Raw genomic sequence first — 14,875 nt, forward strand, 5'->3', positions numbered from 1 at the left:
AGGACGGGAGATGTAGGCATCTTAGGGATGAGTAAATGATTTTTAGGGAAGGTGAATGGGCCTTTAGAAAAATAAATGTGAGTGGCAGTTTGTCTGGGTGTGGTTTCAATTTCTAGTCTCCTCTCCTGTGATAAGAGTCAATCTTCCCCCGGTTGATTAAATTCGCAGGGTGGGGATTTATGACAACCGAGTTTCTTTTTGGAGGATCTGTCTTTAGGCAGATAAGGAGAGTTCAATGAAAGCCTCCCCCTGCATTTGCTGCTTTTCAAATGCTAACAGCTCAAAATAACCAATGTACCAAAATGGCACATTTTGGAGTGGCATGTTCTGAACTCCTACAGTCATATTTTGGGGTAGCATTATTCTCCTACCCATCGTGCTATAAGGAAGAGAAAAGTTGTATTGGTTTATTTTATCAGATTTCACATACAGGTTCTGTGAAGATGATTCGTAGAGTATTGGAAACATAAAAACATAAAAAATTGTTGTGGACTTTGGTCATTTTTTTTGGTTGTCCAGTTTCCAACTCTTCTTCCTTTATGGGAGAAATCCTTTATTGTTTATAATCATGTAGATGAGATGCAATGCTCTGCTTCCCACAGTGGAACCTTATGTGGGAACATCTTCCTTTTTCTTGAACTGTAGCCCTTCTGCAGCCAGTGTGAGATATGATCTTGGCTTAGCCAATGAGGTGCTCCTGCCTGGACCCTACTCTAGCCAGATGGCCCATGATGGTTCGGTTGTGCTAGCTGTGGCAGTGATCAATGGGGCAATGTCCAGCAGCTTCCTACTTCTTGGTCTTCCAGAGCTGTCTTGACTCCTGCATGTCTTCTAAGTTTGGTGTTCCTTTCCGATTGACTCATTGAACCCATGAGAGCCTTCAGTAAATTCTCATTTTTCTTTTCATTTAAAGTTTTATGTATATGCAACTAAGAACCTTGACTGATACACCTTTCTTTCTATCACCTAGAAGCAATTCAGTTAATGTTTTATTCTATTTCTTTCCATATTTTTGCATTTTTTACATAATTACGATCAAGCTCTCTACTTTTTTTTTTTTTTTAAGAACCTTTATTACATGGGCTAAGATAGGAAGGAGGAGGACTCATTTGCCTTTCTGGGCCTTGATTTTCCTTAGATAGAACCCCAGCTCCTTGCCCTCCAGCACATAGCCATCTGCTTGGCCACACTGGCCTGGTCTAAAAGTGATGCATGCAAGAAGCTTGCCCTGCTGGAACTGCTCCTCTAGAAGACTGCTGATTTGAGCATTCTTTTTCCTTTCATCATATTTCTTCTGAATTTTCTTTGATTGTTTTTTGTCTAAAATCTCTTCTTCTTAGACATACAAATGGCCAACAGACACACGAAAAGAGGGCTTCCCTGCTGGTGCAGTGGTTGAGAGTCCGCCTGCCAATGCAGGGGACACGGGTTCGTGCCCTGGTCTGGGAAGATCCCACATGCCGTGGAGCGGCTAGGCTGGTGAGCCATGGCTGCTGAGCCTGTGCGTCCGGAGCCTGTGCTCCACAACGGGAGAGGCCACAACAGTGAGAGGCCCACGTACCGCAAAAAAAAAAAAAAAAAACACATGAAAAGATGCTCAGCATCACTAATTATTAGAGAAATGCAAATCAAAACTACAGTGAGGTATCCCCCCACACCCATCAGAATGGTACCGTTAAAAAATCTACAAACAATAAATGCTGGAGAGGGTGTGGAGAAAAGGAATGCTCTTGTACTGCTGGTGAGAATGTAAATTGATACAGCCACTGTGGGAAACAGTATGGAGGTTCATTAAAAAACTAAAAATAGAACTACCATGTGACCCAACAATCTGATTACTGGGCATATACCCAGAGAAAACAGTAATTCAAAAAATGCACACACCCCATTGTTCATAGGAGCACTATTTACAATAGCCAGGACATGGAACCAACCTAAATGTCCATCAGCAGTGGAATGGATAAAGAAGATGTGGTACATATATACAATGGAATATTACTCAGCCATAAAAAGGAATGAAATTGGGTCATTTGTAGAGATGTGGATGAATCTAGAGACTGTCATACAGAGTGAAGTAAGGCAGAAAGAGAAAAACAAATATCGTATATTAATGTGTATATGTGGAACCTAGAAAAATGGTACCGGTGAACCGGTTTGCAGGGCAGAAATTGAGACACAGATGTAGAGAACAGACGTATGGACACCAAGGGGGGAAAGCGGCGGGGTGGTGATGGTGTGATGAATTGGGAGATTGGGATTGACATATATACACTAATATGTATAAAATGGATAACTAATAAGAAACTGCTGTATAAAAAAATAAAATAAAATTCAAAAATTCAAAAAAAAAAAAGAAATTCCTTCCCAGGTAGGATTTAAAGAAGTTAAAAGCTCTCCTCAGCTCCATAGATGAGAGGTTAACAAACCCAAAGGCCAGGGGACAGGGCACGTGGCCCAATCTTGCCAATTATGAGAACTTTGGCCACCTGCCAGTGTGGACAAAGCAAACCAGCACATATCTTTTAATTTCCTCACAGTCTATTAAGTAACATATAATAGATACTCTTCAACTGAAAGAATTTAAAGTCACATGCCTAGAGCCTTCTTATTTAGCCAGTCTCTCCCATGTTGACCTCTTATCACTAAAAATATCTCCTGTAGCTATTCATGCTATTAGATCCCTTTACTGCTGTTGTGGATATGTGTAAACAGGAATTCTCATTTGAGTCATGATTAGTCTCCAGATAATTAACTCGTGAACTTGTGACTAAAAGTTTCCTTTGTCAATAGCCTTAGATTCTACTAAAGTAGAGCTAACAGAAAGGGGAGAGAAGTAAATTTGGTTGGGGGAAATACTACTATTTGGCACATACTTCTTAAACCAGTTTAACTTCATTTTACTGTATTTTTGATTGGCAAGGGTGGGTAAGAGACTTTACATAACTGCTATCTTAATTTGTTGAGTTAGAGAAGTTCCTTGATTTGTTTCTAAGTTCCTTAAATAGCTTGTATTAATCTAGCTCTTTTGACTTTCTCCATGTACGTTCATCCTGTCACCACTCAATAAGTATTTGGGGCTTGTGTTTTGGATCCAGCTGTTTAAGAAGAACGACTGAGAAGGAAATTAGGCCATAATTCTAGAAGGTGAGATTGAAATAGGTGTTAATCTTAAGCATAAAGACAAAATGAAATCAGACACACAGAAGAATGAGCAAGGTGATTATGAAATTTGCTTTTAAATTAAATATAAATCTACAGCAAGCTGCATCTCTTTTCAGAGTCAACTCAGGGCCAGCTGGCAACCTCTGTAGTCCTTTGCAGTGTGGTAAATCCACTCAAGACCTTGAGTTCAGCTGTCTTCCCTATCGATGCAAGTTAAGCTAGGATTCTTTTTGTTGTTGTTGTTGTTTTGGCCATGCCACCTGGCATACGGGTTCTTAGTTCCCCGACCAAGGATCAAACCCATGCCCCCTGCATTGGAAGTACAGAGTCTTAACCACTGAACCGCCAGGGAAGACCCTAGGATCCTTTTCTTGAAACTCATGGAAATAGGACAACAGATTCAGTTGTCAGCATTAGCAGTGGCAGTCACTCGCTCTGTTGCTGTTGGGATTTTTTGGTTTGTTTGTTTTTTGTGTTAAAAAATTTTGTTTTTAAGCTTTTATTAGAAAGTTGATTTCATATGCTCTCCTGCTGGAGTAAGTCTATATCTGAGGATGCTAAAAGCCTTGCTGCCAAGCCAGTTTTGAATATAGTTTAAACTGGGAAAGGAACCTTCATTGGGATGGTGGCCAAGAAGCTAGTCAGTTGTAGATATAGCTTAAAAGGTCATTGGCTCACTTGCAAGAATGCTGGCAGCCTCAACATTTGCTACAAATTCCTCTCATTAATCCATTGTTTTTGAATTTCTTTCCCATTGAGAAACCCAAGAATGTCTCTTGCCTGAGTGTACCATTCTCAGCTGATCTGCTCCCCTGAGGTGTTAGGAATGATGCCCTGCAGCATCCCCGGTGAGTCTCACAGCTCAGGAGGCAGGAAACCTTACAAGTTCTTTGCATATAGCCACTACCCTGTCTCTCTGTGACTCAGTCCACACTCTCAAAAGGTCATAGACAACATGCCTTGAGAAGCACCTGAGGCTTAGACCCAGAACTGTCAGAACCAGAAAGGGTCTCAGATAGCCTGTCCAAGAGGGGAACTAACCATCCTGGCTCACCTGGTACTGAGTTTCCTGGGACACAGAACTTGCAGTGCTGAACCTGGGAATCTTAGACAAATTGGGATAGTTGGTCACACTATGCTCAACTATTTAGCAGAGGAGAAACTGAGGCCAGGAGGCTGACCTGCCCACACTAACAAAATTAGAATCCAGATCCATTGGTGCTAAGAGTTCAGTGCTCTTTCTGTACTGGTACTTCCTTATATGCGCATAGTGCATTGCACACTATAGGTACTTAAGTTTCTATTGTGGTTGTTTTATGAGTTCAAGGGAAGTGCTTTTCACAGATATGATCATTTCTAATTAGCAGTGATCTCATTCAAGGTCATCATGAGTCAATGGTCTCTACTTCTGGACTCTGAACAGAATAGAGTTAATGAAGGGGAGGGAAATGTAATGAACAATAATAGAAGTGGTTAAGAAAACAGAAGGATTGGGCTTCCCTGGTGGCGCACTGGTTAAGAATCCGCCTGCCAATGCAGCCCTCGTCCGGGAAGATCCGACATGGCGCAGGGCAGCTAAGCCCGTGCGCCACAACTACTGAGCCTGCGCTCTACAGCCCAAGAGGCACAACTACTGAAGCCCGCGTGCCTAGAGCCCGTGCTCTACAACAAAGAGAAGCCACCGCAATGAGAAGCCCGCACACCACAATGAAGAGCAGCCCCCACTCGCTGCAACTAGAGAAAGCCCACGCGCAGCAACAAAGACCCAACGCAGCCAAAAATAAATAAATGAAAGAAAGAAAGAAAACAGAAGGACTGTGCAAAGATGGAGAGACCTATGTGTACAGGTTGGCTGAGCAACACTGCAGCATGGGACACGTAGAAATACAATATGGGGTATAAACACCAAAGAGAAGGGTACAGTATTTCCCTGTCCTCAAAGAGTGTGGTAATGACTATGTAATGAAAATTATATCACCTGATGTTCATGGTTATATGTTTTCCAAGGACTTCAAAAGAACCTAACTCCCAGCAGTATTTGTCCTTCTAGGTCTGAGATCTGCCCTGTTTTTCTTACCAGTTTTCTCCCCTGGATACTGAGTTTTCAATAAAGTAGCATAAATTACTAGGGATCATTAGTCTGTTATACCTAGATCTTTACGATCTCTTATCTAAACACTGCTGTATCCCATTCAATGCTATAGTCTTCTCACCTGCAAGAGGAACTGGTGGTATCTGTATGAGGGAACAGAAAAAGCATTAGGAATGTGACTGGCTGATGATTAAGTCTAGAGAAATGACTGTTGGAAACAAGGGTCCAGGAACATTATTTATTGTGGCCATCTTCAGCAATTCATTTTGTGGGGTAGTGCTAGGCACTTGAATTCTTTTAGCTGGGATGGAACTCAAGGAAGTGGCACATGGAAAGGGAGCAGCATAGACAAAATGGAAGTGACTAAGGTGTTTTGACACCCATTAAGATGGGTGTTAACTCTCAAAATAGAAGCCAGGTAACTACTTTTCTATTCCACCACACCTTTTCCTGCTGGTGACCAGACGGAGTTACCTTTTCTTCTGACTAATCCCTAAAAACACAGGTGAACAGAGGCATAGCTGACCTACTTTGTAAATACTTACTATAGTGTTAATCAGCAAATTTACTGCAGGCAGAGGTCAAGTGACCTCACAGCCATTCTGCTTTAGGCTGAAAGCCACAATGGGAGCTGACCTTAGTTAGGGTAGTGCTGCTTGAAAAATGGACTTGTGACCACCCATCAGAAGCAAGAAGCAAGATGAGAAACAAGCGTTGTTTAAAAATGCAAATTATTGGACCATACCCCAGACATTCTGAATCTGATTTTCTTTTTAAATAAACTTTATAATTTAGAATATTTTTTATTTTTAATTTTTTAAAAATTTACTTATTTTAATTTTGGCTGCCTTGGGTCTTTGTTGCTGCATGTGGGTTTTCTCTAGTTGCAGCGAGCGGGGGCTGCTTTTCGTTGCGGTGTGCAGGCTTCTCATTGCAGTGACTTCTCTTATTGCGGAGCACGGGCTCTAGGCACGTGGGCTTCAGTAGTTTTGGCGCGTGGGCTCAGTAGTTGTGGCTAACAGGCTCTAGAGCGCAGGCTTAGTAGTTGTGGCGCACAGGCTTAGCTGCCCTGCGGCATGTGGGATCTTCCCGGACCAGGGTTTGAACCCGTGTCCCCAGCATTGGTGGGCAGATTCTTAAGCACTGTGCCACCAGGGAAGCCCTAGAATAGTTTTAGATTTACAGAAAAGTTGTGAAGGTAGTACAGAGTTGCCATATACCAAACACTCGGTTTTGCCTGTTATTAACATATTATGTTAATATGGTACATTTCAACTAGTGAACCAATATTGATGCTTTATTATTAACTAAAGTTCATACTGTATTCAGATAGCCTTAGTTTTTACCTAACGTCCCATTTCTGTTGCAGGATCCCATCCAGAATACGATACATTTTTGTCTCCTTAGGCCCTCCTTGGTTGTGATAGTTTTTCAGACTTTCCTTGTTCTTGATGACCTTGATGGTTTTGGAAAGCACTGGCCAAGTGTTTCATAGAATACCCTTCAATTTGGATTTGCCTGATGTTTTTCTCATAATTAGACTGGGGTTATGGGTTAATTAGACTGGGGTTATGGGTTTTTGGAAAGAAGACCACAGAGGTAAAGTGCCATTCTCATCATATCATATCAAGGGGACATACTATCAACATGACTTATAATTGTTGATGTTAATCTTGATCACCTGACTAAGGTAGTGTTTTAAGATTTCTCCAATGTAAAGTTATTCTTTCCTCCCCCCCTTTTTTAATATTCTAAATTTATTTATTATTTTAATAATTATTATTATTTTTTGTCTGTGCTGGGTCTTCATTGCTGCATGTGGGCTTTTCTCTAGTTGTGGCAAGCGGGGCTACTCTTCGTTGCAGTGCGCAGGCTTCTCATTGTGGTAGCTTCTCTTGTTGCGGAGCACAGGCTCTAGGTGCGCGGGCTCAGTAGTTGTGGTGCACGGGCTTCTCATTGCAGTGGCTTCTCTTGTCGCAGAGCATGGGCTCTAGGCTTGTGGGCTTCAGTAGTCATGGCTCGCGGGCTCTAGAGTGCAGGCTCAGTAGTTGTGGCACATGGGCTTAGCTGCCCCGTGGCATGTGGAATCTTCCGGGACCAGGGCTCAAACCTTTGTCCCCTGCATTGGCAGGTGGATTCTTTTTTTTTTTTATATAAATTTATTTATTTACATTTATTTATTTATTTATTGTTGGCTGTGTTGGGTCTTTGTTGCCACGCACGGACTTCTCATTGCGAGGGCTTCTCTTGCTGCGGAGCATGGGCTCTAGGTGCGTGGGCTTCAGTAGTTGTGGCACACGGGCTTAGTTGCTCCGCGGCATGTGGGATCTTCCTGGACCAGAACTCGAACCCGTGTCTCCTGCACTGGCAGGCAGATTCTTAACCACCGCGCCACCAGGGAAGTCCTCCCCCTTTTTTCGAAAGGAAATTACTATGTGCAACCCACACTTGAGGGGTGGGGAGTTAGGTTTCATAAATTATTTGGAATTCTTCTACATGGGAGATTTGTCTATTTTCCACCATTTATTTATTCAATAATTTATATTAGGATAGACTCATGGACATTTATTTTATACTTTTATATGTCCCCATTGTTGAGTTTTTTTATTTTTAATTTTTCTATTAAAACCACTGCCCCACCAGGGAAGCCCACTAACTCCTTTTTTAAAACTTGAGATATAAATCGGTGTGAGTTCTCTAGCTGCCATTACAAAGTACCACAATCTCGTTTTAAACAACAGAAACTTATTCTCTCATAGTTCTGAAAGCTAAAACCTCAAATCAAGGTGTTGACAGGTCATGTTCCCTCCAAAGCCTCTAGGGGAGGATCTTGCTTCTCCAGCTTCTGGTAGGCCAAGGCATTTCACGGCTGTGGCAGCATAATTTCAGCTCTGCCTCCATCTTCACATGTCTGTCTTCCTGTGTCTGTGTGTCTCCTTGTCTTCCAGTGGCATTGTCCTCTTCTTACAAGGACACTGGTCAAGTTGGATTAAGGTCCCACCCTACTCCAATATGACTTCACTGTAACTATTTACATTTGTAATGACCCTATTTTCAAATAAGGTCACATTCTGAGGTACTAGGGCTTAAGACATCTATTGGGGAGACATAATTCAACCCATTACAAATTCACATACCACAGAATTCATCCCTTTAAAGTGTACTATTCTGTGGTTTTTACTATATTCACATGGTTATGCAACCAACACCACTATATAATTCCAGAACCTTTTCCACATTCCAAAAAGAAACCCCATACCCATTAGCAGTCACCTTCCCCTCCAATCTTCCCCAGCTCGTGACAACCAGTAATTTACTTTGTTTATATGGATTTGCCTATTCATAAATATTTCAAATCAATGGACATTTCATAAAATGGAACCATATAACAAGAGGCATTTTATGTCTAGCTTATTTCACTTAGCATACTGTCTTTAAGGTTCATCCACATTGTATCATGTATCAGTACTTCATTCCTTTTATGGCTGAATAATATTGCATTGAATGGATATACCAATTTTGTTTATATATTCATGAGTTGATGGACACTTGGGTTGTTCCCACTTTTTGGCTATTATCAATAATTCTGCTGTGAGTATTCATGTACAAGTTTTTGCATGACTGTTTTTAATTCTTTCATACCTAGGAGTGGAATTGCTGGATCATATTGTTAATTATGTTTAATTTTTTGAGAAACTGTCAAACTGTTTCCAAAGCAACTGCACTAAATTCTCAGCAGCAATGTAAGAAAGTTCTAATTTCTACACGTCCTCCCCAACACTTGTTACTGTCTTTTTGATCACAGCCATCCTAGTGATCAAATGAGGTGGTATCTCATTGTGGTTTTGCATTTCCCTCATGAATGAGGATACTGAGCATCTTTTCATGTGTGTATTAGCCATTTGTATATCTTCTTTGGAGAAATGTCTGTTTTAACTCTTTGCCCATTTTATAATTGCCCTGTCTTTTCATTGTAGAGTTTTGAGAGTTCTTTACATATGCTGGATATTCTCTCTCTCTATATATATATATTTAGATATGATTTGCAAATTTTTTTCTCCCATTCTGTGGGTTGTCTTTTCACTTTCTTATAATGTTGTTGTTGTTTTAATATTTATTTATTTTGGCTGCATTGGGTCTTAGTTGCAGCACGCAGGATCTTCATTGCAGCATGCAGACTTCTTAGTTGTGGCATGCATGCGGGATTTAGTTCCCCAACCAGGGATAAAACCCAGGCCCCCTGCATTGGGAACGCAGAGTCTTACCCACTGGACCACCAGGGAAGTCCCATCTTTTCACTTTCTTGACGGTGTCCTTTGAAGCACAAAAGTTCTTAATTTTGATGAAGTCCAATTTATCTTTGGACTTCAAAGATAAAGCCACTTGTGCTTTAGGTGTCATATGTAAGATAAATGATTTAGGCATGTGTTTGCCCAGAGACAGACAGTAGGTGATTTCTGGAAGTTCCAGTACTATATTAAGAATATAAATCAAACAACTAAAGAAACATTTTCATATTGTAGAAAATTCTACAAAAATTTTTCTACAAAATTGAGAAATCAGAATGGTCACATTATTACTGAAAAGAGAAAGCATTTGCAATTGAAACTATAGCAAATGGCAGAGTCACAATACAGCTGACTGGGGAATAGGAAGTACATGTTCTAACCATTTCTCATCTGATATTGACTCACAAGAGTGTGTTGACTGCTGAAACAAAAGCATTTCCATAATTTAGCAAATCTGTTTTTATGAAGCTTTTGTGTTTAAACGAAGGCCTAGATGATGTGTTTCTAGTACCTGACACTACTAGGGAGGAAAAGGTAGGAGAAAACAAGTCACCCTGGCAATTCAGGGAGCAGTGAGCACTCTTCCAGCATTTGATTGCAAACTACCAGGCCCAAAGCTTTAAGATTAGAAACAAGTAACTAACAGAGAAATATTTGGACTTATAGGCTTGTTGTTCACCAGAGAGCATCAGTTTTGGTTGCATATGAATGTTGGGTTTTTTTTTTTCCTGAGGACACTTGTACTAGCCCAATAACAACACTAACAGAATTGCTTTTGCTGTGTCATTGGAATACTTTAAATTGCTTTAAAAAATATCTCACTTGTTTTGTTCTTTCTTGGAATGTTTTATGTTATAAAGCAGTCCACTACTGCTGATAGGTGTGTGTATATGCATATATGTGTGTGTGTGTGTATATATATATATATATATATATATTTGCATATAAAGTTTTTTTGCATCTAGATTTTTTTCAGAGAAAAGTATTAAATTTTGATCCCATTAAGCAAAACATTGTCAACATTAGTTTTTCATTGGTAGCAATGACCTCTTAAATTTTCTTAAAAAAATAGAGTCCTTTAAAAAAATAAGTATTTTCTGAAATACTTTGTCAGAGAACGATATGTGGACATGTGCTAAGAATGCCTATCAAGTAATTAGAATTTTCTCCAAGTAGTCAGTGGAATCATTTTATAATTTCCTAAGTAGAACAGCACAGGAGTCCTGAGCAAACAGAAAGGCAATTAAAGGAAGCTAGCTCCTTTGAATTTATAGAACCTAGGATTGTATTTGTGGTCTGTACTGGATACATTCCAGCTCTATATCACAACACAAAATTTCCCATTTCCTCAAAGCTAAAAGCCGAGGCATCAGTTAAATAGACTGATAAACAGAAAAGTCAAGATAGGCACAGTTCATTAAACTGTCAGCCAGCAGTTGAATAACCATATTTCTGATAAATTGAGGTCTTGCAAGGGTTAACAAGTTATTCGTAAAGAGGAAAGTACATTCAATTGATGGAGAAAATGCAATATATATAATTACCTTGATTCTACAATTATGTTAACGGGACTCTGAAAGATACATATAGGAAGACTGCTGAAGCTTTAGGACTGTTAGCATAATATAATCATTAAACGGCCAGAAATGATTCAACATTTTAACTATAGTTTTTGGGTAGTATAGATTTTATTTCATATATTGTTAGTTTTGTATTAACATTATCATAGTTTATTAGCTTGAGGGTTGAAATTTCTTCCCTCAAAATGCAAACTAATATTGTAATAAAAAGACAAAACGAATTCGTCTCTTCAAAATTAATGTTACAAGAGACTCTTAGGTTATACATTTATTCCGTCAAGTACGTATTATTCTCTAAGCCTGTACCATATGATATTCCTTCCAAGAAGTCCATCTCAGAAACGTCAGTTTTCTTCCCTGGGTTCCCATAGCACTATCCTTGTATCTCTTTTATAGCTGTTATTTGTATCTTTTAAAGTGCCTTAATGTTCCTTTTAGGTGGACGGTGAAGTTTGATTTATAGAAGTAGAAATTTTGCTTCGGATGCTCTATTTATAGAAATCTGGTCTTTCCGATGTTACTTTATAAGTCTTTCCATGATAAGCTTTTAAACAGTGGGTTAAATAAAAGACTCAACTAGTAGTTTGGGCTGTATTTCTTCCCTTAGAAAAACATAAAGCTCAAGCAAATATTATATATACCACTTTGTTTCATCCAAATTGCTCAACACATTTAATTTGTAAAGAATTACCAAGTTAAAGTGCAACTGCTTTATAACAACTGGAGACTTGTTAAAATAAAACAGATGTAAAGAATTTTTGATGTGTTTTTCAGTCTTAACTATTCACCTTTAAACAAATCAGAACTTATATCAACAACTAATCATGTAATCATTATTCCCATTGAAATTGTAGACGTCACAAATTTTTCCCACTTTTTCCTGCTGTATTAGCCAGAAAACTTTTGGTGGCAATTTGGAGAAATATTAAATGAAAATATCTTCAACTAGGAGTGAAGAAAGCTCTGAAAGGAATGTGGAACAGTGAAAGAAGAGAAAAGCTTTACCTTGATAGAATCTGGACCACCAACGGACCTTTTCTGTCTCTAGCTTGGAACGTGGGATCAGCAAGGTGGGTTCAAGTCTCAGCTGTTAAGCCTTAATTTCTGTATCAGTAAGGGTATCTTTACTAATTCAATATTGTATTAAACAAGATGATACATTTAAAAAAGCCTATAGAATTGTGCCCAACTCAAAGTTCCTAATTCCATGACACTGGACATATTTTTTCATAACTATTGATATTCATATAGCACCTTTAAATCCAGACAATTCAGGATACCAGGTCACTAAATGACGAGCAGAAATCTTAATGTTTAAGAACAAACTAAATGAAACAAAACACAAAACAATACAAAAAAAACAAAAAAATCAAAAAACTATATCCTGAGAATATCCCAGTCCAGCATTTGCCTTGGCAAAGGAATACATTTCTGAGCTCAAATTCATCCTACACCAGTGCAGTTCAAGTTTTTTAAGTGTCTAGTTGATGCCACACAGGCAGTTACAGAAGACAAAATGTCTCCCTTTGAGACACAGTCTAAAAGGGAGTATTAAAATGCAGTGTGATGTTCAATGCATAGAAGAATATATAAAGTACTGCAGGAACACAGATGAAGAAGCAGTTACATTTGCTTGGTTTGAGAGGAGAGTAAGAAGCGTTAAGGAGTTATCAAGGGGAAGTGACATTTAAACCAGGCCTAAAAGGACTGGGAGTCAGCCAGATAGAACAAGGGAGAGAAGGGCATTCAGGTGAAGGAAACAATAATGAGTATACAGTCAAATTCATAGAGATAATTAGAAAGACAAAGAATGCAAACCATTGCAAAGAATGTTCCAAAGAAAGGGCTCCTCTCAGAAAATAGGCTAAGTTTCAGAGAAAATATTATTTGCTCCACAGAAATCATTTTCTGGACTCTGTGAGACTAACCAGCCACCTTTTGTGAGTAAAATAATTTCAAATACAAGAATGATAAAGAAAATTAGCTTTATTTATGTAAATTAGAAAAATTGATTGTAGTGTTAGAATTTGTCAAATGTTTTTATTCTGAACGATTTACAAGTGTATTTATATACAAACATAATAAAATAGAGTACCATCACATTGCTTTCGCTTGACTCCAAGTGTCTCTCCATTCTGAACATGCCCCTCTCACTTCAGGTTTTAATTTTTAACAGGGAAATGCTTTGTTCTGACACAGTGCTTGATTCACATAGTATAACACTGAAGTGGAAGGAGAGTCAATGATCATCAACAATTAAAAATTATCCTTCAACCAATATGACTTTATCATTAGATTCTTTCTATATTAAAATATGTTTCATGTTAAAAAAACATACTTGTATTCACTGAGGATCTAAATTTGTTGTACTAAATTTGACATTTATATAAACCCATAGTTAATTTAAATATAGATATGAATCTATATTAAACTCACTGGTATGAATGTTTGCCATAAATGAAAATGAAGAAAATTATTAGGAACAGAGGTAAAAGAAAATCCATGTGAGAAATTGAAGTGGAAATGCCCTATTCTATTTAAAATGACTAAAATTTCAATTTTCTGAACTCAATACAAATAAAACCAATCGATGGTAAAAAGCCATGATATTTATAGACACCAAATCTTAAGTCACACTGTAGGGCCTTAATTAATTTGTACTATTACATATTTTAGATAATTCTAAACCAAGTTTCCTAAATAGCTTTCCAATCATTTATGTTGTTTGAGAAATCCAAGAAAGTCTAATACAATTATTGAATAAGGCCGAATTTTAAACTGGCAATCGAGATACAATATAAATGCAGATAATTTATATTAGAGTCAAATTTATATCTGTCATAGTACTATGTGTGTATGGACTATTAGAAGAAATAAATTTTGTTTTTAAAGCAGTGGTTGGTTTTCTAAGTTTAGTTCTTTAGCACTTTATTGAAATTCCTGGCAAGAATTCTGACAGCTCTGTGATTTTATTATATGAAAGAAAGAAAAAAAGAAACCCACAAAAAGTGTTAAGTTTGCTGTGACTTTTCAAAGCTATTTAAGTTAAAATAAACAGCCTCCAGGTGCACTTGTGTCTAAAATGCCACTTTTGCCCCCAAAGTGAAAGAAATGCTCAAGTATTGTGTTAAGGTGCTTACTGTTCAAAAAAAAAAAAAAGAGAAATCAGAGGAAGTTGGTCTTTAATTGAATGCTTGAATTCTTTCCAGAGTTCTTAGTATGTTTAGATGTTGGTATCTTGAGTTTGACACTTTCTTGATTGCCCTTTATAGCAGCTTCAAGGCGGGCTTTCAAGGCTGGAGAGGAAGCCATTACACTTTTAAAAACTGATGAATACTGAGGTCCAATCTGCATGAGATTTTGCAAAGCAAAGTCATGCAGATTTCTCATTATGGAAGTTGCTGATCCCAGAGCATTCTCATCCAAAAGGAAGGAAATGAGGATGGGCAGAAGACAGGCCACCAGCTGAGAACCTGGAAAGTAAACAAATGATGTAAGCCCCAGGTTCAGGGATGTAAATGTTTCTTATACACTTGATCCGGACATACTTCCCCCACTTGAAGGGAAGCAGTTCTTCCAATCTCTTTTCCCAAATTAATACAAAACAGTATCAATACTTGGGATTAACATCAACACCTGCCTCTCCATGAGTGTGAAAATATAATGCTAAGTGACTAATGGGATGTTTTACATTTTAAATAACATTAAATTTCTGATTTTGGACAGATTCTGATTTAATATGCATTTAGTGC

At 38.4% G+C, this 14,875-nt stretch overlaps 2 protein-coding genes across 6 annotated transcripts in view; one reads left to right on the forward strand and one right to left on the reverse strand.

Moving 5' to 3' along the window:
• LOC308614069 (uncharacterized protein) overlaps window positions 1-14,875 on the forward strand; it is a gene marked incomplete at its 5' end in the record, with an annotated part of 71,048 nt that overhangs the window by 38,681 nt on the left and 17,492 nt on the right. The window contains one exon of the mRNA XM_081228280.1: window positions 12,073-12,193. The remainder of the gene's footprint in view (window positions 1-12,072; window positions 12,194-14,875) is intronic.
• HEATR5A (HEAT repeat containing 5A) overlaps window positions 13,092-14,875 on the reverse strand; it is a 110,643-nt gene continuing 108,859 nt past the window's right edge. For all 5 annotated transcript variants that reach the window (XM_081229684.1, XM_081229682.1, XM_081229683.1 and 2 more), the window contains one exon: window positions 13,092-14,596. In XM_081229684.1, coding sequence (XP_081085810.1) covers window positions 14,289-14,596 — 308 coding nt within the window. In that variant the 3' untranslated portion in view covers window positions 13,092-14,288. The remainder of the gene's footprint in view (window positions 14,597-14,875) is intronic.

The sequence above is a fragment of the Mesoplodon bidens genome (assembly GCF_964165515.1).
Source record: "Mesoplodon bidens genome assembly, chromosome: 3".
NCBI lineage: Eukaryota > Metazoa > Chordata > Mammalia > Artiodactyla > Ziphiidae > Mesoplodon > Mesoplodon bidens.